The sequence below is a fragment of the Arachis hypogaea genome, chromosome 17 (assembly GCF_003086295.3).
Source record: "Arachis hypogaea cultivar Tifrunner chromosome 17, arahy.Tifrunner.gnm2.J5K5, whole genome shotgun sequence".
In the NCBI taxonomy this organism is placed as follows: Eukaryota; Viridiplantae; Streptophyta; class Magnoliopsida; order Fabales; family Fabaceae; genus Arachis; species Arachis hypogaea.
Window position 1 is genome coordinate 59,782,866 of NC_092052.1, and position 25,168 is coordinate 59,808,033.

General features: G+C 38.2%; 1 protein-coding gene and 2 non-coding genes across 3 annotated transcripts; 1 reads left to right on the plus strand and 2 right to left on the minus strand.

The window, feature by feature from the left end:
* The first annotated feature begins 6,354 nt into the window (after positions 1-6,354).
* Positions 6,355-6,461, plus strand: LOC112768086 (small nucleolar RNA R71). The gene has a single exon (XR_003185524.1). It is a non-coding gene; the product is annotated as a small nucleolar RNA R71 (small nucleolar RNA).
* A 12,183-nt stretch (positions 6,462-18,644) lies between these two features.
* On the minus strand, positions 18,645-20,769 carry LOC112764542 (BURP domain-containing protein BNM2A). Its single transcript, XM_025810201.2, has 2 exons — positions 20,312-20,769; positions 18,645-20,045 (listed from the first exon to the last, which is right to left on the minus strand). The coding sequence occupies exons 1-2, from the start codon at positions 20,363-20,365 to the stop codon at positions 19,023-19,025; spliced, it is 1,077 nt and encodes a 358-aa protein (XP_025665986.1). The 5' UTR covers positions 20,366-20,769; the 3' UTR covers positions 18,645-19,022.
* A 3,960-nt stretch (positions 20,770-24,729) lies between these two features.
* Positions 24,730-24,837, minus strand: LOC112767624 (small nucleolar RNA R71). The gene has a single exon (XR_003185065.1). It is a non-coding gene; the product is annotated as a small nucleolar RNA R71 (small nucleolar RNA).
* Positions 24,838-25,168: the final 331 nt, after the last annotated feature.

The following is a 25,168-nucleotide window of genomic DNA, read 5'->3' on the forward strand; positions in this document are numbered from 1 at the left end:
GTTCAAAGAGAAAGAGCAAGGAAGAGGGTTGTAGGAGTGATAATCAATGCACGGTAAAGAGGATGTCATTAACACATGGTCATGACTACATGTGAAAAGGTCATCAATGGAAATATAGCAAGTGCATATGAGGACAATTAAATGCAAGAGGTTTATTGGCATGCAGGCAAAGGCATGAGTAGCATAGATCAAGCATTTAATTAGTCAAATTTGTTATCACTCGTAACAAACTAGCCATCACGTTTGTATTGACAATTAAATTCAATTAATACAATAGTAAAAGAAATTTGTGAAAAGCAAGCATTGAATGTTAGAGTAGAATAACATAGGAAAGTGCATAATGCCATATGGGCTTTTTCACAAACACATAGCATGCATGATAATTAAGGTATAGAAAGTATTAAATTGAACATGCAAGCAACCCTTTAAAAAGTAATATACAATTGCCAAACAAATTTACAACAATCCACAAGAATATAATGAGAAATAATGAGTCAAATAAATTTCTAACACCAAGCAAAAAGGAAAAAGAAAGAAAAAGAAAATATGAATAATGAAAGTAAAAAGAAAAGAAAAGAAGATAACATATAAAAATAAGAAGAAAAATAGAAAAGTAAGGAGGGAAGAAGAAAAGAAAACCTTGTTAATGGAGGTGAGAGAGAGAGAGAGAGAGAGTAGAAAGTGAGAAAGAAGGAAGAAGGAAGAAGGAAGAAGGAAGAAATAAGGAGGGAAAAGAGAAAATAGGATTTGGGTAAAAGAAAGATAAGATAATTGGCAAATCAGGGAAGCTGTGCGGCGCAAGCGACGCGGCTGCGTGGGGCACGCGGTCGCGCGAATTGCGTTTATGATAATTGACGTGGTCGCATCGGTCACGCGGTCGCGTGACCCGTTTCATGCTACTGGCGCGAGGGTAGCCTCGCACTCGCACTCGCACAACTCTCTGTTTGAAAGTTTATTTTTACCAAATCAGGGGTGACGCGATCGCGTGGGGCATGCGATCGCGGGAGTGGCCATGAGAAGGACATGACGCGGTCGCGTCGGTCATGCGGCCGCGTGGGAAGGATTGTGCGTTCAGCACCAATCCAGCACCACTCTAGCACAACTTTCGGTCGTGCACCCTTTTCACGACAAATTCCAGGGCACGCGGCCGCGTAAGTGACGCGGTCGCGTGAGAGGCCAATGTTCCCTAGTGACGCAGACGCGTCGGCGACGCGGTCGCGTGGGGCGTTTTGTGCCATTGGCATGCCTCCAGCCACGCTCTTGCAGGACTCTCTGTTTGTTTTATTATTTCCTCCCATCTCCTGCGACGCAGACGTGTCAATGAGGCGGTCGCGTCACGTGAAAATTTTTTTTTAAATAAAATTATGTAAATGCAGATGCACGAAATGTACTAATAAAGAGAAGAGTTATTGAATAGGAAAACTGAGAATAAAGAAAAGAACGATCATACCATGGTGGGTTGTCTCCCACCTAACACTTTGCTTTAACGTCCGTAAGTTGGACGCTCCACTAGCTCAGGCTTCGGCTATGTGGGGATCTTCCAAGAGGAAGATCTCGAGCTCCTTGTTTTTCTTCAGCTTCTCGCCATGGTACAGCTTTAAACGATGTCCATTAACTTTGATAAGTTCAGAGCTTGAAGGATGGCTTAGGTGGTAAACTCCGTATGGTTCGGCCTTCTCTACTCTGTATGGACCTTCCCATCTTGATCTCAACTTGCCTGGCATGAGCCTTAGTCGAGACTTGTAAAGGAGGACTAAGTCCCCAGGTTGGAACTCTTTTCTCTTGATGTGCTGATCATGTACAGCCTTCATCTTCTCTTTGTATAGTCTTGAGTTCTCATAAGCTTCTAGGCGAAGGCTTTCCAGTTCTTGCAGTTGCAATTTCCTTTCAGCTCCAGCTTTCTCAATTCCCATGTTACACTCCTTTACTGCCCAAAAGGCTTTGTGCTATACTTCAATAGGGAGATGACAAGCTTTTCCATAAACTAAGCGGAAAGGACTCATCCCAATGGGTGTTTTGTATGCTGTTCTGTATGCCCAGGGTGCATCTTGTAGCCTGGTGCTCCAGTCTCTTCTATGAGGTTTGACTATCTTCTACAAGATACGCTTTATCTCTCTATTTGACACCTCGGCTTGCCCATTAGTCTGAGGGTGGTAGGCTGTTGCAACCTTATGAATTATCCCATGCTTTTTCAGTAATCCTGTTAGTCTCCTGTTACAAAAATAGGTGCCTTGATCGCTCACGATTGCTCGTGGTGATCCAAAGCGACAAATAATGTGGTTTCTCACAAAGGAAACAACAGTGTTAGCATCATCAGTGCGGGTAGGAATTGCTTCCACCCATTTGGAAACGTAATCCACAGCTAACAATACATAAAAATAACCATTAGAATTTGGAAATGGACCCATGAAGTCAATGCCCCAAACGTCAAAGATTTCACCGAAAAGCATAATTTGTTGAGGCATCGCATCCCTCTTGGATATATTACCAAATTTTTGGCACGGAAAACAAGATCTACAAAATTCAGTAGCGTCTCTAAAAAGTGTAGGCCACTAGAATCCACAGTCTAAGATTTTTCTAGCTGTTCTTTGAGGGCCAAAATGTCCTCCACTCTCAAATGAGTGACAGGCCTCCAAGATGGACTGGAATTCTGATTGAGGCACACACCGTCTAATTACCTGATCAGCGCCACATCTCCATAAATATGGGTTATCCCATATATAATATTTAGACTCACTTTTCAGCTTGTCTCTTTGATGCTTAGAAAAGTTTGGAGGAAAGGTGCGGTTAACTAGATAATTAGCTATAGGTGCATACCAAGGGACTACCTCAGATACTGCTTGTAGGTTATCAAATGGGAAATTATCAGCTATAGGATTGGGGTCATCTGTAATGTGCTCAAGGCGACTCAAATGGTCTGCCACTAAATTCTGGTTACCACTCCTATCCTTAATTTCTAAATCAAATTCTTGTAATAGCAGTATCCAACGTATAAGCCTTGGTTTGGACTCCTTTTTAGCTAATAGATACTTTAGAACTGCGTGGTCTGAGTACACTACTACCTTCGTACCAAGTAAATAGGCTCTGAATTTATCCAGAGCAAAAACAATAGCAAGCAGCTCTTTCTCAGTAGTACTGTAATTGGACTGAGCGGCATCTAAAGTTTTAGACGCATAAGCAATAACAAAGGGGTCCTTACCTTCACGCTGAGCCAGTGCTGCTCCTACTGCATGATTGGAGGCATCGCACATTATTTCAAATGGCTGGCTCCAGTCTGGTCCTCTCACAATTGGAGCTTGAGTCAGGGCGGTCTTCAGCTTATCAAATGCTTGTTTGCAATCCTCACTGAACTCGAACTCAATATCCTTCTGCAGTAGCCTGGATAAGGGAAGTGCTATCTTACTGAAGTCCTTAATGAATCTCCTATAAAAACCTGCATGGCCAAGGAACAAACGGATCTCCCTCACAGAAGAGGGGTAAGGTAAACTAGAAATAACATCCACCTTTGCTGGATCTACAGAAATGCCAGTATTAGACACAACATGTCCCAGTACAATACCTTGTTTTACCATAAAGTGACATTTTTTAAAATTTAATACAAGGTTTGTACTGACACATCTATCTAATACTCTAGATAATCCATCTAAGCAAAGGCTAAAGGAATCACCGTACACACTAAAATCATCCATAAAAACTTTCATACAGTCCTCAATAAGATCAGAGAAAAGACTCATCATGCACCTTTGGAAGGTAGCTGGTGCATTGCACAAGCCAAAGGGCATTCTCCTGTAAGCATAAGTCCCAAAAGGACATGTAAAAGTGGTCTTTTTCTGATCCTCAGGAGCTATATGAATCTGGAAATAACCTGTGTAACCATCTAAAAAATAGTAATGTGATTTACCTGACAGGCGATCCAGCATTTGATCAATGAATGGAAGAGGATAGTGATCCTTACGAGTGGCCTGGTTGAGGCGTCTGTAGTCAATGCATACCCTCCAGGCGTTCTGAACTCTGGTTGCCATGAGCTCTCCGTGCTCATTCTTCACTGTAGTGACTCCAGACTTCTTGGGCACCACTTGTACTGGGCTTACCCATTCACTGTCTGAGATGGGATAGATGATATCTGCCTCCAGTAGTCTGGTCACTTCCTTTTTGACAACCTCTAAGATAGTGGAATTTAGTCTTCTCTGGGGTTAACGGACAGGTCTTGCTCCCCCTTCTAAAAATATCCTATGCTCACAGACTTGAGGGTTGATGCCTACTATGTCTGCCAAACTCCAACCAATTGCCTTCTTGTGCCTCCTCAGCACACTAAGTAACTGCTCTTCCTGTTGAGAGGTGAGTTCCCTTGCAATGATAACTGGAAACTTCTGCTCGTCTTCAAGGTAAGCATATTTGAGGTGTGGAGGAAGGGGTTTTAATTCTAACTTCTGATCATGGTCAGGCTCTGGGTTGTCTGGAGCTGGTGACAATGGTAAAGTACTGTCATTGTCCTCTAAGAATGTTCCCACACTTGGACCTTATCCTATGTACTTTTCTTCAAATTCCTCCTGGTGAACTTCAGCCACGGTTTCATCTATAATGTCACACTGGAGGATAGAATGATCCTCCGGATGATGCTTCATAACTCCATTTATATTGAAGATTACTACTCGGCCATCTATTTCAAAAGAGTATGTTCCTGAAAAAGCATCTAATTTGAACTTCGAAGTCTTCAGGAATAGTCTTCTGAGTAGGATTGATGATGGCTTCTCTGAGTCATTTTGGGGCATCTCCAGGATATAAAAATCAATGGGAAATGTGAGCCCCTTAATGCCCACTAATACATCTTTAGCAACTCCAGCCACTGTAATAATGCTTTTATCTGCTAACACAAAACGAGCTGCCGACCTTTTTAAAGAAGGGAGCCTCAAAATATCATATATAGACAAAGGTATTATACTCACACATGCTCCTAAATCACACATGCAGTCAGAAAATACCACACCACCAATAGTACAATTAACCATACATGGACCTGGGTCACTACACTTTTCAGGTAAACCTCCCATTAAAGCAGATATGGAACTACCTAAAGGAATAGTTTCTAATTCATTAATTTTGTCTTTATGTATACATAAATCTTTTAGAAACTTTGCATATTTAGGTACCTGTTGAATAACATCAAAAAGAGGAACAGTTACCTCAACCTTTTTGAATATCTCTACCATTTTAGGATCAGGTTCCAGCTGCTTCCTGGGCTTTCTTGCAAGTTGTGGAAATGGAATGGGAGTGGTGTCTTCTGCAGTGTCTGCACCCTTTGGTGCTTCCTCCTGTGGTTGAACTTCTTCTTTTTCATCTATGTCCTGCATCTCTTCTTCCTCTTCAACATCTTCTATTTCCACTACCTCTTCAGTTGAGGCGTGTTCTGGTGGGCTTGGCTCCTCCTGATTCCTCTCCTGCAGTGTGGTTCCGGACCTTAGGGTGATGGAATTAATGCCACCATTTGGATTGGGTAATGATTGAGAGGGGATTCTACTGGAGCTCAAAGGCTGGTTATTGGAGTTATTCATTGATCCAATCTATGAGACAATAGCTTGCAGGGTAGAGTTCAGACCATTTAGTATAGCATAAAGGTTATTTTCCATGGTCTGTTGTCTCCGATCAATAGATTGTAGTAAGTCGTCATTAGAAGATGAGGAAGGATAAGTAAGTTGAGAGGTCTGCTGTTGGTTATTCTGTGGTCCTTGGGATTGCCTCAGGTGAGGTGCTCTGTAAGGCTGGTTCTGGTTCTGCTGCCTGTTGTTGTTATTCCACATCTGATTTCCTTGATTGTCTCTGCCTCCTCTATTGTTGTTGTCCCTCCAATTCTGGTTAGAATTGTCTTGCCATCCATGACTGTAATTGCCACCTTGATTGTACCCTTGGTTGGGGCGATCATAGAAGTTATGAGTGGCTGCCACGGTGTTGTCTTCCTGCTGGAGCTACGGACATTCATCAGTATAATGGCTATAATCAGCACAGATTCTGCAAACTCTCTGTGGGACTAACTATTGGCTTTGCTGTGGTGGAGAAGGTTGAGCTTGCAGAACTTGTTGTTGATTCAATTGTATCTGCTTCAGCAAGTTGGTCATTTCACAGATACTCTGAGTTAGAGCAGCAGTCTCTCTGCTAGAGGATACTTCTGCAACGGCTTTTGAACGGCCTTGTTTCTGCCTGTGATTCCGAGTAGATTCAGCTAAGTTGCTGATCAATTGCCATGCCTCATCAGTGGTCTTGTACTTTTTCATAGACCCATTGCTAGCACTTTCCAATGTGGTCTTATCTTGGGGCCTCATGCCCTGTGTGACGTAACCGAGCAACACTATCTTGTCGATCATATGGTGGGGGCATGCTTCCAGAAGATTATTGAAGCGCTCCCAGCATTCATAGAGAGTCTCAGATTCGTCCTGAATAATCATGGAAATATCTTTCCTTAGTTTATCAGTAACTTCAGCTGGAAAGAATTTTTCCAAGAATTCTCTTCTAAGTGTATCCCAGTTGGATACAGTTGCTGCGGGTTGAGTGTAGTAACACTCTCTTGCCTTTCCCTCAAGAGAAAACGGGAAAGCTTTCAACAAAATTGAAGTTTCATCTGCACCATCACGCCTGACAGTAGAACAGGCTTCTTAAAAATCTCTCAGGTGCTTGATAGGCTCTTGAGTAGGTAAGCCATGAAACTTGGGCATCAAATTGAGCAGTGCGGTCTTTATTTCAAAGTCTGTAGCCACCGCTGGGTGATGCGCTTGAAATGGTTGCATTGTAAAATCAGGGGCTCTAGGCTCCTGGATAGTAACTCTCCTAGGTTCTGCCATGTCACCTACACGTAAATCAACCGAATCAGTAGAACGAGGGCTGGTTTCTTCCTCAAATGACGTTTCAGATCCGCCCTCAGAGAGGACTAACCGACACCGAGCTTGCCTTATTCGTGAAACAGTTCTTTCAATCTCAGGATCGAATACTGGCAAGCTTGGATCAGGAAGTGAACGCGTCATCTAGCGAAAGAAACAAGAAGCTCATAGTAGCAAGATAAAATAAAATGCAAATAAATAAATTCTAATTAATAACTTTAGCACTTTATTGCAATTCCCCGACAACGGCGCCAAAAATTGACATGGCAGAAATTGGCGAATTAAGAATTGTTATGAGATATGTGTTGCAAGTATAGTTCTTAATCAACCAGAAATCTGCTTATCAATTTAGAAGGGTTGTCACAAAAATTAAAATTAAAATACTGGGAGTATGAATCACAGGTCGTCTCCCAACGAGTTGCAGAAAGGTGTGCTATTTTATTAATCAGATGTTTTCAAAATGGTTTGAGTTAAATAAACAGGAAATTAAATTAGAGAAATTAAATAATTTAAATAGAAGCCTTGACTGGGAGTAGATTAGTTGGAAGCCCTATTCTTGTTGCAGTACTCTCAAGATTAATTGATAATTAAAGGTTGTTCTGTTTAGTTATCCTTTACTAGGTAAGGGAAGGTCAAACAAGTTGGAATGTTGTTTCTATTCACAAGTCCCAATCCGCTCAATTGAAAAGGATTAGTGTCAGTGATCAGAGAGCATTCCAACAATAAACCCAATTACAATTTTTCTTTTAAGCACCCCAATTAAAGGGTTCCTTTCAATCAACTCCCCATCAAGTTAAGGAGCTACTCGCTCATTGTGAATGTAGAACTCATAACATAAGAAAGGGAATTAAAGGAAGACATGATAAATAAAACTCAAAGGAATGAATTAAAAATAAACATAATTCTTGTATTAATAAATTCTAAAATAATCCAATAGTAAAATTGAGTAAATTAAAGGACATGGAAGAGTAAAGCCAAGTAAAGAATACGAACTAGAATGACGAAGTCTTGATGAGGTAATAACTCTTCTCAATATCCCAATGCAAAGAACAATAGAAATTAAAATCCTAAGAACTATGAATGTGTAGAGAGAGAAAACCTAGAGGAGGGGTAAAACTAGATCTAAAAACTAAAAACTGTGTAGAATGAATGTTGTTGTTGGTTTCTGCATGTTCTCTGGCTCTAGTCTGCTTTTCCGGGCGGAGAATTGGGTCAAAGTAGGGCCCAAAATCGCCCTCAGCGAATTCTGCAGATTATGCAGATCGCGCACGTCACGCGATCGCGTCATTCATGCAGACGCGTCATTCGGCGTTTTGCTTTGCCACGCGGGCACGTCGTCCACGCCTCCACATCACTTGTGCTATTCCAATCCGCGTGGTTTCGTGAGCCATGCGACCGCGTCACTACGATTTCCTCTCTTTCGCGCGGTCGCGTGAGCCATGCGGCCGCGTCACTTCTCGCTGGTCATCTCCTCAACTTCTTGTGTTCCTTCCATTTTTGCAAGCTTCCTTTCCAATCTCTAACTCATTCATGCCCTATAAAGCCTGAAACACTTAACACACAGATCAGGCATCGAATGGAATAAAGGAGAATTAAAATACATAATTAAAAGTCTCTGGGAAGCAAGTTTTCAATCATAAAGCATCTTTAGGAAGGAATTACAAATGCATGCTTATTTAATGAATAAGTGGGTAAAGATCATGATAAAACCACACAATTAGACACAATATAAACCATAAAATAGTGGTTTATCAGCCATACACCCTTTTACGTCGATTTTGCAGGGTCACGCGTGCGCATGGGCGACGCGAACGCGTGGGAGGCTGATTTTCGCAAACGACGCGGACGCGTCAGGGACGCATTCACGTGGGCATGTTTGTGCCTAAGGCACGCCTCTAGCCACGCTCTCACGTGACTCTCTGCTTCCTTTCTTCTCGTGTCCAATGCACATATGACGCGGACACGTCAGCGACGCTTACACGTCGCTTGCAATTTTTTTTTAATGCAGCATGCAGAATGCAAAATGTAGAATGTAGATGATTATGCAGAAATTATGAATGATCACAAATGAAAATATAATAAAATTAAACTAAGAACAAAAAGTAAAGAATATACCATGGTAGGTTGTCTCCCACCTAGCACTTTTGGTTTAAGTCCTTAAGTTGGACGTTTGGTGAGCTCCTTGTTATGGTGGCTTGTGCTTGAACTCATCCAGGAATCTCCACCAATGTTTGCAATTCCAATAGCCTCCGGGTTCCCATACTAGTTGCATAAAGACTTCAAGTAAGTTAAAGCAAGTGACAAAGCCCCAAGAGGGTTGATTGCTAGAATGAATTCCGGGGTCCCAAATCTTGCTTTTGCACCCGTCTTCTTGTTGACTATCTTTGTTCCAACTGGGTGGTAAGCAATCCGAATTCTCACTGAGGCATCCAAACAGCTTCCTAGACCCATGCAATTTAGTATTCTTCTAACCATGATAATTCAGCCGTGAGCTTCCTACCACAATGAACCTAGGATTGTGTTGCCAACCACTAACCATCTCCCTCTTACTCTTATAGCCACAAAGAGCTCTAAGTTGCCCATCCGTCTCAAGCAAAGCATATTCAAGTGGGCTAATTAAGCTTAGAGATGAAAGATTTACCCACTTGAATGAAGGAATGGATGGTGATGGCCTTGGGGGAGAGGTTTCCAACAGCTTTGGCAAGGTGATTTCCAGCTCCATTCCCTTGAGTTCTTCTTTGACAACTTCCACCTCTTTGCAAGCTTCTTTAATATCAACCTCTTCCTCTTGGTAGCATTCTTCCAATTCGATCTCTTCTTCATTGTTCACCAGAGGTATGGGAGGTTGTGCTTCTTCTTCTTTAATCTCCATGTCAAGTCCAATGGAAGAGTATTCAAATGTAGATAAGAATTCATCAATGATTGAATCCATCTCTTGATCATCCCCTTCAAAGTCTTCAACCATGATATACCTTGGAGGTTGTACACCATCCTCAACATCAAATTCAAACTCCTTAGAAGGGGACTCTATGACTGGGCTTTCCCATGGACGTTCCGCATCTCCTAAGTGTTCAACCACTTCTTCTTCTTTGATAATTCCGGCTTCCTCCACTTGTTCTAGTACCAAGTCATGCTCCTTACTGTCCACCGGAGTTTCTAGTGTCTCCTTCATGCTACGTTCTTCATTAGATTCTCCACATGTAGCCATGGGAGTTCCTTGAGTGCCCGAACGTTAGGAAGGTAATCGATTTATTGCTTTCTCCAGTTGATGAAGGGTTGCATTAAATTGATCTACTGTTTCCTTGAGGCGAGCCTGTGATTCTTGGGTTAATGGATATGGACATGGTGTATATGAAAGTGGTGGTTCTTGGGGGTAATTGGATTGGAATTGGGGTGGGTAAGGGTTATGGTCATATGGAGGTGAATGGTGTAAAGGGGCTTGTGAGTTTGGTGGTTCAAAGGTATGTTGTGGAGGTGGTTCATAAGCATATGATGGGACTTGTTAGTAACTACAAGGGGGTCCACCATATCTATCATCTTGGTATGCACCTCGGAATGGCTCTTGACCATAGTAATTAGGTGGAGGTGGTTTGTCACGAAAGGGTCCATCATAACTATTGTCTTGGTATGCATCACAGAATGGTTGTTAGTTATAGCGCATTGGAGGGGGTTGTTGCCAACAGGGTTGATCAAATCCTTGTGGCTCCTCCCATCTTTGATTCTTCCAACCTTGATGCCTATTTTCATTATAGTTTCCATTCCTTACAACAACATTGGAACCAAACTTGAAGCGACGGGGGTGAGAACTCATAGTAGCTAATGAAAATTAAAAACAAAAATAAAAACAAATAAACAAGCAAAATAAAATATTTACAATAACCAATATTAAGGTACACGTTTGCAATTCCCCGGCAATGGCACCACCTTGGACACGAGAAGAAAGGAAGTAGAAAGTCACGCGAGAGCGTGGCTGGAGGTGTGCCTTAGGCACAAACACGCCCATGCGAACGCATCCCTGACGCGTCCGCGTCGTTTGCGAAAATCAGCCACCCACGCGTGTGCGTCGCCCATGCGCACGCGTGACCCTGCAAAATCGACGTAAAGGGGTGTATGGCAGAAAGTTATGATGGAGTGGTGCTGGAAGCACAAGCCCTATCCCGCGAACGCGTGCCCCATGCGTCCGCGTCATTTTTCAAATAGAAGCCATTCACGCGTGGGCGTCACCCACGTGCACGCGTCACCCAAAATTTTTGGCATTATGCGAACGAAACAGAGAGTTGCACGTGCGCGAGGCTGCACTCGCGCCAATGGCACAGTTCATTCCACGCGAACGCGTGACCCACGCGTCTGCGTCGCATGCGCCGCACAGTTTATCCAGATCAGCGCCAGAATTCCTATCTTTTCTTCTCCAATCCTACTTATCTTTCTATTATCATTCTTTCTTCTTTCTTCTATCTTTTCTTATTCTTTCTTCTTCCTTTCTTACTTTCTTTTTCTTCATCTCTTTAACTTCTCATCCTTCTTCACTTCCATTCTATTTTACTTAATTTATTTGCATACTTTCATTCATTGCATTTTAATTTTGTGCCTTTTTTATTCTTTTCTAAATTGATTATTTTTCCATTGGTGTTAAATTTTCTTATTCAACTGTTACATCTTTTCTGGTATTATTTTGGTGCTTAGTGACTTGTTTTCCACTGTTGGGTAATATTATTTAAGTCAATGCTCATCTTTTATGATACTTGTATCACTTTTGCATTGACATGAGTTTATACTGTCTTTCATTACCTACTCTCTCTTCCCCTTTGTTGCAATTTTGTACTATTGATATGTTGTTTGCTTCTACTATTTTTTCACTTGCATGTTGTAGCTACTATGTAATTGAGACCCTTATTATTTGGCATTAACACCCATATTTTATTTGTTTTCTATCTTTGTTTTCTGGGTTACTTTTTCTTCTTTTTCCTCTTCCTTCAGGCTAGCCACCGAGAAAGGGAAAGAGAAACTTCTATATGGGGCAACAGACAAGTCCATCTGCACAATCTCTAGAGAAAGCATCAGTTGTAGCAGCCCGTCCACTTGCACATCTCAGCATGCACTGAGGACGGTGTAATCTTTATGTGTGGGGAGGTTGATACCGATCTCCATGGGTTAGTTATTTTCTTTTCAACACCAATGTCTAATTTTCTTTTTAGTTAGTTGTTGCATTTGCATGATTGATTGCATATTTGTTTGATTTTATGCATATTTTACCACCACTTGGTTAAAGTAATATTTTCTTCTTCAAGAAACTTTTTATAAAATTTCACTAATTTGATTTAAAATTTTTGATAAACTTGTTTGAAGGAATCTTATTTTGGAACATGGTTTAGAGCTCGAACACACAAAACCAGTGAGATTTTGAGCCTAATTGATTGGTTGCATCTTATCAACCAATATTTTATTTTTGGTGTGTGTTGTTCTCTCTAAAATTGTGATCTTTGTCTTGCTTAATTCTATATTTCCATTGTTTGATGTATGCATGCACTTATATGATTGAGGCCTTGTTTCACTAAGCTTACATAGCCATATGACCTTAACCTTTCATTATCCTTTGCAAACCAATTCGAGCCTATTTTACCCTTTTTATTCTTTACTTTAGCACATCATTAACTCTAAGTAGAAAACAATAATGCCCTTAATTTGAATCCTTGGTTAGCTTAGACTAGTGAGAGTGCTTATGATTTAAGTGTGGGAAAATTGGGTTTGGAAACCTTTGGTTTGAGAATTGAGTATGTTAGAATTTTTTGAAAATGTGAAAGAAATATTTAGGACATGTTCATGCATTAAATAATTTAATCATATGCATTGAGAAAAACAAAAGACAAAAAAAATAATATAGATAAAAAAAGGAAAAGAAAAATAAAGGAGAAAAAGAAAAGAAAAAGAGCAAATAAGTAAAAGGGGACAAAATGCCCCAAAGTAAGTGGTGCAATGCATATGTACTGTACTTGAAATTAGAATGCATGAATATGTGGAAAACATGGTTAATGGATAGTTAGACATTGTATTATGATTACATGGATTGTCTTAAGTTAGGTGAGAAAAGTTTAAGTTAATTAAGGATTCAGATTTTAGTCCACTTGGCCAAATACAATCCTACCTTGACCCTAACCCCATTACAACCCTTAAAAGACCTTTTGATATGTGTATTTATACATTAAATTTTTGTTGATTGATAGAAGAAAAACAAGCCTTAGAAAGCAAGGTTAGTAGAGAATTGAGAGAGTCGAACCTTAAACACTTGAGTGATTAGAGTGTATACACTTTCGGTGAGGGTTCGATGCTCGATTCTTTGTTCCCGGCTTTCATAAGCTATTTTCTTCTGCAAGTTTACTTGTACTTTATTTTGTGATTTGAATTAGTGAAATCCAGTTCATGTTTGTTCTTAAAAGATTTGTTTACTTTTAATCAAGTAGGTAGAAGTATTTTTGCATTTAGTTACATTCATATAGATAGGTTGCATTTCATAAGTTTTACCATTCCCCTTCACTCTCTTATAGCTTCTCTTGAGCTTAGCATGAGGACATGCTAATGTTTAAGTGTGGGAAGATTGATAAACCACTATTTTATGGTTTATCTTATGCTCAATTGAGTGGTTTATATCAATTCTTTACTCACTTATTCATATGATTTGCATGAGTTTACATTTTTCCTTCCTGATTTTGTGCTATGATTGAAAACATGCTTCTTTGGCCTTTAAATTACCAAATATTAATTCTCCCTTTATACCATTTGATACCTTGATATGTGTGTTAAGTGATTTCAGGGTTTATAGGGTAGGAATGGCTTAGAGGATGGAAACGAAGCATGCAAAAGTGGAAGGAATACAAGAAGTTGAAGAAATTGCTAAGCTGTCCAACCTGACCTCTTCGCACTCAAACGATCATAACTTGAGCTACAGAGTTCCAAATGATGCTGTTTCAGTTGCATTGGAAAGTTAACATCCGGAGCTTCGCAACGATATATAATTTGCCACAACTGCCCCAAAGCCATGTGACGCGCACGCGTGGATCACGCGGACGCGTGACCTGGCAAAAACTCAATCCGTGTGAACGAGTGGACGACGCTAACGCGTGGCTCTGCAGCGACCTGTACGTACCAGAAATTGATGAGGGCAATTTTTGGACTGTTTTTGACTCAATTTTCGGCCCAGAAAACATAGATTAGAGGCTATAAAGTGGGAAAATCGATCCATTCATTGAGACAATTGATACAACATTCATAATTCACAATTTTAGGTTTTAGATGTAGTTTTCTAGAGAGAGAGGCTCTCTCCTCTCTCTTAGGTTTTAGGATTATCATTTCTTTTACTTTATGGTTATTTCTTCATTCTAGGTTCTATGTTTCTTTAATTTATATTTCTCTTCTACTTTTATTTATTCTAATGCTTTTACTTGTTAATTACTTATGTTGCCAAATTGGCTTATGAACTCTTCATGTTAGATTTGAATATTCTATTTAATGCAATTTGAGGTATTTCAGATTTATGATTGCTTTCTTCTATTTATGATATAAATAATTTAGATTTTTCCCCCTTTGCTTTGGTTGAGTAATTGGTGACACTTGAGTTATCAAACTCAGCTGTTGATTGAAAATTAAGATTTGCTGATTGATTTGGATCCCTCTAAAGCTAGTCTTTCCACAGGAGTTGACTAGGACTTGAGGAATCAAATTAATTAGTCCAGTTGACTTTTCTTTATTTAGTAAGGGTTAACTAAGTGGGAGCAATAAATAATTCTCATCACACCTGATAAGGATAACTGGGATGGGATTTCCAGTTCTCATACCTTGCAATGGTTTTTCAAATTATTAATTTATTTTTCTTGCCATTTAAATTACTTGTTCCTTATTTCAGAAACCCAAAAATATACCTTTTTCCATAACCAATAATAAATACACCTCCCTGCAATTCCTTGAGAAGACGACCCGAGGTTTAAATACTTCGGTTATCAATTTTATTAGGTTTGCTTAAGTGACAAACAAAACTTTTGTACAAAAGAATTCTCTGTTGGTTTAGAAACTATACTTACAACGTGATTATTTTTATAAAATTCTTTACCGGCAGAAATCCGTTCGTCATGCTGCTGATCCTTCGTCACCGGAGAGTGGTGGTACCTGCAAGAGACTCCGATACTTAAGTTAGCATGGGCTTTAAGCAGGTTTTTAGTAGAATCAGAGTATGAGTTATACCTGGGTGCTCCAATGTATTTGTATTAGTGTGGGCTGACCTTTCTAGATAAGATAAGTTAGTTATCTTATCTTATCTTTAAGTGAGGTCATCTTATCTCCAGGGGTACCGCCTCTATCTTTCTGGGCTTTTGGCCTTTAGATTGGGCTATGTCCCTTAGTTTGGGCCGTCTTTGGGCTTCTTGTAGTGATTTGGCCGAACTCTTTTAAAGAAGAGGTCGGTTGTGCTTACTTGAAGAGGTCGGTTGCTTTGTCCTCGATCACCCCAGGTCGGATAGCTCGACCCAGGGTATGAACAAGTAGGGAAATCATGAAGAAGTGGAGCTTGAAATTTTAGCACACCCATGTACGCGTCTCCTTTGCCGCGTACACGTTAGCTGAGTTTCGCATCGTCCGCGTATGCGGACCACTTGCCACATACGCGGGAACACAAACATGTGCCTCATTAATAGAACACATGGGGGGCAATTTCTGAAGCTCTTTTGGCCCAATTTCAAGCCCAATTCGAAGAATAGAGGCTGGGGGTGAAGGAGGCAAAGACACAACATTCCATAATGTAGAAAATTAGATAGTTTTTACTTCTAGAGAGAGAAACTCTTCTTTTTCTCTAGGTTTTATTGTTCTTTGATCAACTTTTGCTTGAATCCATGGATTAGATCTTGTTTACATTAAGTTTTTATTACTCTAATTGTAGTTTCTCTACTTTACTTTTGCTTAGTAGTCTTGTAAATCAAGTTACCTTGGTTTATGATTTTGGATCTTGTTGGATTTGATTTCTAGTTAATGCATTGAGGTTTTTATGTTTCATATGTGTTATTTGATTTATTATTGTTGATAATTGACAGTGGGTAGTTTTAATTTGGGTTGATTCCTCAATTTTATGATGTCTTTTATTAGTGCTCACCAAGTGTTTGTGAAAATGCAACTTATGATTATGGTGTAGATTTCTATTCTTGGCTTTGAGTTGAGTAATTTGAGACTCTTGAATTATCAAAATCTAATGTTGATTGGTAATTGAAGATTGCTAGTTGGCTTAAATTTCACTAAATCTAATCTTTCATTAGGATTTGATTAGGACTTGTGGACTACAGGTAATTGTGCTCACTTGACTTTCCTTCAATGTTAGAGGATGACTAAGTGATAGCAATGTACACTTACCATCACAATTGACGATGATAATAAGGATAGGAATTCTAATTCTCACTCCTAGCTAAGGCTTTTTATATTGATTGATTGTCATTCCTTTTTGTTAGCTTTGATTTCCTAGCTCTTTTAGCTTAATTTTACCCTGATTAGTTATATGCCATTTTTATTGCTATCATTTTATTAGATGCTTGTTAGTTAGTCAATTACTTGATTGGTAATTCGAGTTGTTCTAATTTAATTGTTACTTGTTCATTGCTCTTAGTTTCTTGTCACTTTACTTTTTCTGCAAGCAATTCAAAACCCCTAAATTTCCTAACCAATGATGTGCATTCAATGGCAAGTCCTAGGGAAAACGACCCAGGATTCCACTCCTGATAATTGATTTGATTGTTGTGACATTCTTCTAAACTTTGATTGCGGATCACTTGTCGGTTTAGGCTATACTTGTGACACTTGAGTTTGAAAAATCCTTTAGAATTTTCTAAGCCGACATTTATCCCACGTTAGAGATCCACAAGATTATTGATAAGTCGTTATGCTCCTCGGACAAGGTTGGTGATGGATCCCGCTTGTCGAGATTACAGCGCCGGCATAAGAACGGTTATTAATCCTGCTTATGTTGAGAACAATGTGAGGGCTGAGGCAGAGTATCCCGCTCACATCCTTTTGAGTCACAAGAGTGTTCTTGACACTATATCCTTCGGGTAACAATTATTTGTGACCGAAAGGCGACATACCTGGATACTTGCTTTCTGAATTACTTGCTGTAAATGTATATTATCTGTGCTTTACTTGCTTGCATTTATCTGTGTTTTTTGATGGGATTGAGGAGGTTCGGTAGGCGATAGCGATGGGATCACATGGAGGATAGGTTGGCGAAGGCTGTAAGACATCAGTGTTTCTGTTAGTCAGAAAATCCTCAGGAGTAGATAACCCTTTATGGATTTTTATTAAATATTTCTAGGTTTTGAATCTTTATATCGGTGTGAAGTTCTAGGATTGCCTTTGGCATTCCAAAACCTTATATCTTATCTATTGGGAACTGTTACCAAACTAAGAACCTCCGGTTCTCATACCATATGTTGTTGTTGTATTTCAGATGTAGGTCGCAACCCACATCGGTGAGTTTGGGGATGGTGACAAAGCGGAGAATCGCTCTTTATCTTTTGTATTTTGATTATTTTGATGTAGTATCTCTCACTTTTGTATATTGCACTGGTTGCCTTAGAGGCTTACTTTGAGAGACAGAATAAAATTCTTTTGTATTCTGTTTGAGCTAGCCGGCCTAAGTTCCGTAGGCTGTGACTAGTCCTCTTTTGTATCCTATATATGTATATACTTTGATTATCTTGTATCTATGATCCTTTTCTTACCTTTACGCATTTGTTTATCGTGTGTAACACTTCGTGCTTTTGTATCTCTATTTTCTACGTCTTTGAGCTTTATTTCTTTATGTTGTCACGCTTTGTTATTCTTTACTTTACAGCTAGAGGTAAGGCTTAGGGTAATAGGGTGTTACATCCCTCATTCAATCCTTGAACCCCAAAGTTCAAGGTTGAAAAATGTGAACGATGTTGTTGTGTGCCGGAACTTGATAGCCCCTGATGTATAGGTGAGTTGGTCCAAGTATCCTCATCACTGTCCCAAACAATGTCAATAGGCTCTTCATCCGAATCATCCTATTGTATTGCATTTTTAACTCGATCCGGTTCACCCTCACCAGCAATATCCAAAATAAGACGGGGTGGCCTAACTATCCCACTGCAACAGATGGAGGATCAACCAACAGACAAGCAGGTGCAACCACAGGCATCGAGGTAGAACAACCCCTAACGTAGTCGACTGAGGATTCGACGCTAATGCCCCAGAACTGTCGATACCATCTTCCAACTTGACATACAACTCGTGTATTCTCACTTCCGAAAAACTTCGCTGACAATGAAACAAAACATGCATATCTTCATCGAACCCTATCACAAATGTTTCATACTTCACACCAGTTGACACAACAGTAATAGAGATATTGTAAAACAACTTCACCCACTTTGTTCCACACACCCCTAACTTTTGCAATATACTGATTTTTTGCTCTCACAACATATTTGATGACCGGATAAAAACACTCACTGGTTCTCTATCAGTAAACTTAATATGGTACCTTTTGCTTTTTTGAATTTTTCCGAAGCAATGCACAAATGCTAAAAAACTCTCCTCACACTCCATTTGTGAAAATAACACTAGGCTTCTTCACAAATGCCTCGTACTAGTATTTATAGAGAATCCCTCTATAAAGAAATTGCTACAGGATGCCAAGATTTCTGCAACGCTCCATTTGCCCAGAAATTGCTACATCTTATAGCGATTTCTATAAAAATAAAAAAGTTATAAAAACATCTTAAATATTTAAAAGTTGTATTCTAATAAATTTCATTTTCAAACAATTTAATTAGGGAACTTGCCCTAACAAATAGCTAGAGCTTGACCATCAAAAACTGAAAATTAAAGAAGTTTGCAATGTCCAACAGTCCATTAAGACTAAACTGTGTCAAGCCCTAGTAACTAACACATTGAAGAATTTACATCTAGTCCTTACACATAGAACAAAGATTACTCCAAGGTTCTAAGCACACCAAAATAACATCTTTATTGACAGACACATTAATAGTATTTTCACTAAGACAGTCGTTTATTTCATAGAACACCAGGTTAAGAACTAACATTTTGTAGATAGTTTCATATACAAGAAACACTGTTTACGCAAGTAGCAGTGATAGATTATCATGGATTTGCAGCAGGGGAAGGCACCCAAACAAGATTATCAGGAGGGAAAAAGTGGCACACCGGAGAGGTTCCCGGAGCGACATGGAGTACGCGAAAGGACACGTGATCGGAGTCCCACATCGATGTGTCCATGTGGCAAATAGCTGCAGCATGAACCTTGCCGCCATTGTCACCTTCTACCAACATCTCATACAAATTAACATCACTCTTTTGGCTATGACAATAGAAAACTGCATAAGGGTAAGGCATTGGGTGGCACCCTAAAACGTTTGCAACTGAAATCTCCTTCACTTCTCTGATTGTGTAGTTCTGCAGAAGAACCGTTGTGTTCGTGAGGTGTGTGGTGGTTAAAACCTTGAACTGCTTGTTGGATCCGAAGAGGTAGCGTGCAAAATCAAGAAGGGATTCCAAGGAAGTAGCACAGAACTTGGTCTCTCCCTCCATGGGTTCAATCTCACAGTTTTTGAGTGTGTATTTCATGGCCTGGGCCTGTGGTGAGTGTTTTGGCAGGGAGAAGAATTTGAGAAGAGAGGAAAGCTTTTTTGATGAGAATGGAATCTGTTCTGCTTCTTCTCTTGGGAGAAACTTTGGAGATGTTGACGAATTTCTTTTTGCAAAATATATCGGCATCGTTTTCCCAACGTAGAGATCCTTTGGTGTGAAGAACACATTTAGTTCAGGGTCCATGATGAACTTTTTGTGTTCATCTTTATCGTGCTCGTTTTTAGAATAATGCTTTCCTTTCTTCTTATGATCATCCTCGTCATCATCATCTTCATCTTCATCATCGGAGTCTTCATCATCTTTTTCTTTGTGTTTATGGTGATCATCATGATCATCATCATCTTCTTCTTCTGCTGCTTCTGTTTTCATTTTCAAATCGGTGCCTTCAACTTGCATAATATTATTAAGCGCAAGATCCTCTGCTGCAGATTGATGCAAATCATAGGTTACTAGCTTCACTTGATTATCCCTCTCAGTTGTTATACCTATCTTTCTTGCGCTACCATCTTTCACAACCTGCAGCATCAGAATTACAGTTGAAAAACAAAGTCAAATTTCTCTCCAAAAGAAAAAAAAGAAAAAGAAAAAGTGCTTTTAGTTCAACTTCAACAGTATCATGAAAACAAAGCCAGATTCATTTCAAACTAAGTTTCGCTGAAACAGAGGATGACTAATTCTGAAACCAAATAATGAAGGGACCAAAGTATTCGATGCAAGATCTATAACACTACCCTTACGATAAAATTGAGTAACTTTAATTGAATAACATAGGTAGATCTTACCAAAAAGACTAGGGTAAATAGGATGAAACTCCAAGAAGCTATTCTAAGTCTCATTTCTTTCTCTTGATTTTCAGATCTTTCTTTTTCTCTGTTTCTTTTTCTGTTACTACTTCGAAAGAAATGGTACAGAAATCTGAACTAGAAATTCAGATGCTTTTATCCCTAGATGCTTACTCCACTAAATGCTCTGTTTCCTCTTGATTTAATATTATTAATAATAGTAAGACATATTTGCATGACCGTAACGCATTTAAATTTAATAGTTCTTGGTTAGCGGATTCAAATACAAGACAAAATTGTTTAAAACAATGTTGGTCATTTATTTTTTTTTTTTTTAAATATTTTCAGTGACGAGAAATAGAAATCATACTTGAATCATGTGCAAAAATTAATTCTTTGCCTTTTTGTTTCTTCACTTAAATTTTGATTAACAAATATTATTATCTTGCTCTGTAATATAAATTGTTAAAATTCAATAATATATATTTATATGTGATTTTATAAGTCAAACCTTTATTATCACACATCTATTTTCAAAGAATCTTATTCTATTAAGCATAAACGGATACACCTCATGTAGCTAAGAAAAATATCATATAGATGACAACAAATTAAATAATGCTTTGTCATTTCTATACTGGCATGCAGCTTTCAAGTTTCAACGTAAGATCAATATTTTTCAAAGCGAATAAGTTGATAAAGTAATAGAATAATGAATTAATCATATTTAAATTAAAATAGTAAAATATATATTTTATAAAATTTATAAATTTAGTGATCATTAATTTTTTATTTTATTTTTATTTTAGATCATCTAAATTTTAACGTAATTCTACCCACTAACGAACGTTACATATTTACAATATCAAAATTTATTATAGTCAAACATATATAATGTCAATTCTTCATGGAAATAAATATGGTGCCAGAAAAATGAACGGATTATGCTATGTTCACACTTCACGCGCTATGGCTTCTCGTTTTTACATTTGTCGGGTAAATAACATTAATAAATTAAGTAGGATTTAATATTATATGAAAATCTCAAATTAAAAAACTGTACTTGCATATTCTCATGCATAAATTTATGTAAATTTGATTTAGTTTTTTTTGGTACTAAATCGAATCATACTGATTCGAATTAGTAGAAATAAAGATCAGACAAATCAAAATGAATAGCTTCGATTTATAAATAAATAAAATTTGATATAATGTAAATTGAATTAGGTCATTTAGTAAATTGAGTTAATCTAATTTGATTTACCACTTAAGTCTAGTTTGGGTAAATACCTTAATTAAGCTTCTTTTGAAAAAATAGTTTAAATAATAAATGACTATATTAAAAGTAACTTATAAATAAGTTATTTTATGTTTAAATTTTTAGTTTTAAAAATACTTATGTTATAAAAATGTGATAAAAAATAATAGTATTATGAAAGAAGTTATTTTTTTAACTTCTCTATAAGCTCCTAAATAGCTTCTTAGAAAGTTGCAATTTGATTTTGAAAATTACACTAGACATTAATACTACTACTTTTCATAAGTCAAAATCTCAAACAAGTTACTTTTGAAACTTCCCAAATGAATCCTTATAAAGCTTATTTTATGTTAACTTTAAAATATAAATGTCAATAAAAAAATACCAATGTTCTGAAAATCGAACCGAATCAACCGATTCAATTGGGTTAACCAAAAACCGGTCACTTAGTTGATTCGGTTGAGACATAAAACTGCTTTACAAAAAACCGGTTTAAAAATTAGCCAAACCAGTAGTTAATCGGTGAACTGTTGGAACCGACCGATTTTTTTCAAGATTTTCGGTTTGGGTAATTAAGCTCCAACGCACTGTTTCTCTCAGAAGAAAAACCCATGCCACCCCCACTCCTTTCTCTCATCTCTCTGAGAATCAGAAACCTAACCCTAACCTAAACCCAGCGCACCATCACTATCCCCCATGGCCGAACTCTTCTTTTTCGGTAAATGGTGCTGTCACCGCTGGCAGGAACCGTGGGTAGGGGTGGCAAACGGGTCTAAATCCGCTGGGCTGGTCCGCGTAACTGATGAGCGGATAATTTATACGCTTTTTAACATTGTTTTTAGTATGTTTTTAGTAGTATCTAGTTACTTTTAGGGATGTTTTCATTAGTTTTTATGTTAAATTCACATTTCTGGACTTTACTATGAGTTTGTGTGTTTTTCTGTTATTTCAGGTATTTTCTGACTGAAATTGAGGGACTTGAGCAGAAATCAGATTCAGAGGTTGAAAAAGGACTGCTGATGCTGTTGGATTCTGACCTCCCTGCACTCAAAGTGGATTTTCTGGAGCTACAGAACTCGAAATGGCGCGCTTCCAATTGCGTTGGAAAGTAGACATCCAGGGCTTTCCAGCAATATATAATAGTCCATACTTTGGCCAAGAATTGACGACGTAAACTGGCGTTCAACGCCAGCCTTCTGCCCAAATCTGGCGTCCAGCGCCAGAAAAGGATCCAAAACCAGAGTTGAACGCCCAAACTGGCATAGAAACTGGCGTTCAACTCCACAAATGGCCTCTGCACGTGCTACACTTAAGCTCAGCCCAAATACACACCAAGTGGGCCCAGGAAGTGGATTTATGCATCAATTACTTACTCATGTAAACCCTAGTGACTAGTTTATTATAAATAAGACCTCTTACTATTGTATTAGGCATCTTTGGACGCCTGGTTCTTAGATCAGAGGGGCTGGCCTCTCGGCCATGCCTGGACCTTCACTTATGTAATTTCATACGGTAGAGTTTCTACACTCCATAGATTAAGGTGTGGAGCTCTGCTGTTCCTCAAAGATTAATGCAAAGTACTACTATTTTCTATTCAATTCTTCTTATTCCTCTTCTAAGATATCCATTTCATGCATTGCATCTTTTTAGTGTTTTTCTCTTGCATCATAAAAATTTCAAAAATCAAAAAAAATATCTTTCCCTTTTTCTCTCATCAAATTCGAAAATTTGGATTGACTTTTTCAAAAATTTTTAAAATCAAATTGTTTCTTATGAGTCAAATCAAATTTTCAATTTGAAAATCTTATCTTTTTCAAAATCTTTTTCAAAAATCAAATCTTTTTCAAAATTCTTAGTTATTTTCGAAAATTAAAAAAAATATTTTTCAAAAATCTTTTTCTTATTTTTATATCAAATTTTCGAAAATAATACAATCAATTAATGTTTTGATTCAAAAATTTGAAGTTTGTTACTTGCTTGTTAAGAAAGATTCAAACTTTAAGTTCTAGAATCATATCTTGTGATTTCTTATGAATCAAGTCATTAATTGAGATTTTAAAAATCAAATCTTTTTCAAAACTAATTTCAATCATATCTTTCCAAAAATATCTTCTTATCTTATCTTTTTCAAAAATATCTTTTCAAAATATCTTTTCTAACTTCCTAACCTCTTATCTTTTCAAAAATTTGTTTCAACTAACTAACTAACTTTTTGTTTGTTTCTTAACTTTTTCAAAACCACCTAACTAACTCTCTCTCTCATTTTTCGAAAATATCTCCCCCTTTTTCAAAAATTTCTTTTTAATTAACTAATTATTTTATTTTTATTTTTATTTCAAAAAAATTTTCGAAAAAATACTAACAATTTTCAAAAACTATTTTCAAAAATCACTAACTCCTTTTCAAAAATAATTTTCGAAAATTATACCTCCCCCATCTTATTCTATTTATTCATTCATATCCTAACATCTCATCTCACATCTCTTCCATTCTCACAGTTGTGTTTCTTCCTTTATATTACATTCTTTGTCTCCCCCTTTTCTTCCACTCACAAAGGGATCCCTATACTGTGGTATAGAGGATCTCTATTATTATTATCATTTTTCTGGCCATTCTTCCTTGTCATATGAGCAGGAGCAAGGATAAAAACATTCTTGTGGAAGCAGATCCAGAACCTGAAAGGACTCTGAAGAGAAAATTAAGAGAAGCTAAAATACAACAATCCAGAGATAACCTTTCAGGAATTTTCGAACAGGCAGAGGAGATGGCAGCCGAAAATAATGATAATGTAAGGAAGATGCTTGGTGACTTTACTGCACCTAATTCCAATTTACATGGAAGAAGCATCTCCATTCCTGCCATTGGAGCAAACAACTTTGAGCTGAAACCTCAATTAGTTTCTCTGATGCAGCAGAACTGCAAGTTTCATGGACTTCCATCTGAAGACCCTTTTCAGTTCTTAACTAAATTCTTGCAGATATGTGATACTGTTAAGACTAATGGAATAGATCCTGAAGTCTACAGGCTCATGCTTTTCCCTTTTGCTGTAAGAGACAGAGCTAGATTATGGTTGGATTCTCAACCTAAAGACAGCCTGAACTCTTGGGATAAGCTGGTCACGGCTTTCTTAGCCAAGTACTTTCCTCCTCAAAAGCTGAGCAAGCTTAGAGCTGATGTTCAAACCTTCAGACAGAAAGAAGGTGAATCCCTCTATGAAGCTTGGGAAAGATACAAACAGTTGACCAAAAAGTGTCCTTCTGACATGCTTTCAGAATGGACCATCCTGGATATATTCTATGATGGTTTATCTGAGCTATCAAAGATGTCACTGGACACCTCTGCAGGTGGATCCATTCACCTAAAGAAAACGCCTGCAGAAGCTCAAGAACTCATTGACATGGTTGCTAACAACCAGATCATGTACACTTCTGAAAGGAATCCTGTGAGTAATGGGACGCCTATGAAGAAGGGAGTTCTTGAAGTTGATACTCTGAATGCCATATTGGCTCAGAACAAAATATTGACTCAGCAAGTCAATATGATTTCTCAGAGTCTGCATGGAATGCAAGCTGCATCCAACAGTACTCAAGAGGCATCTT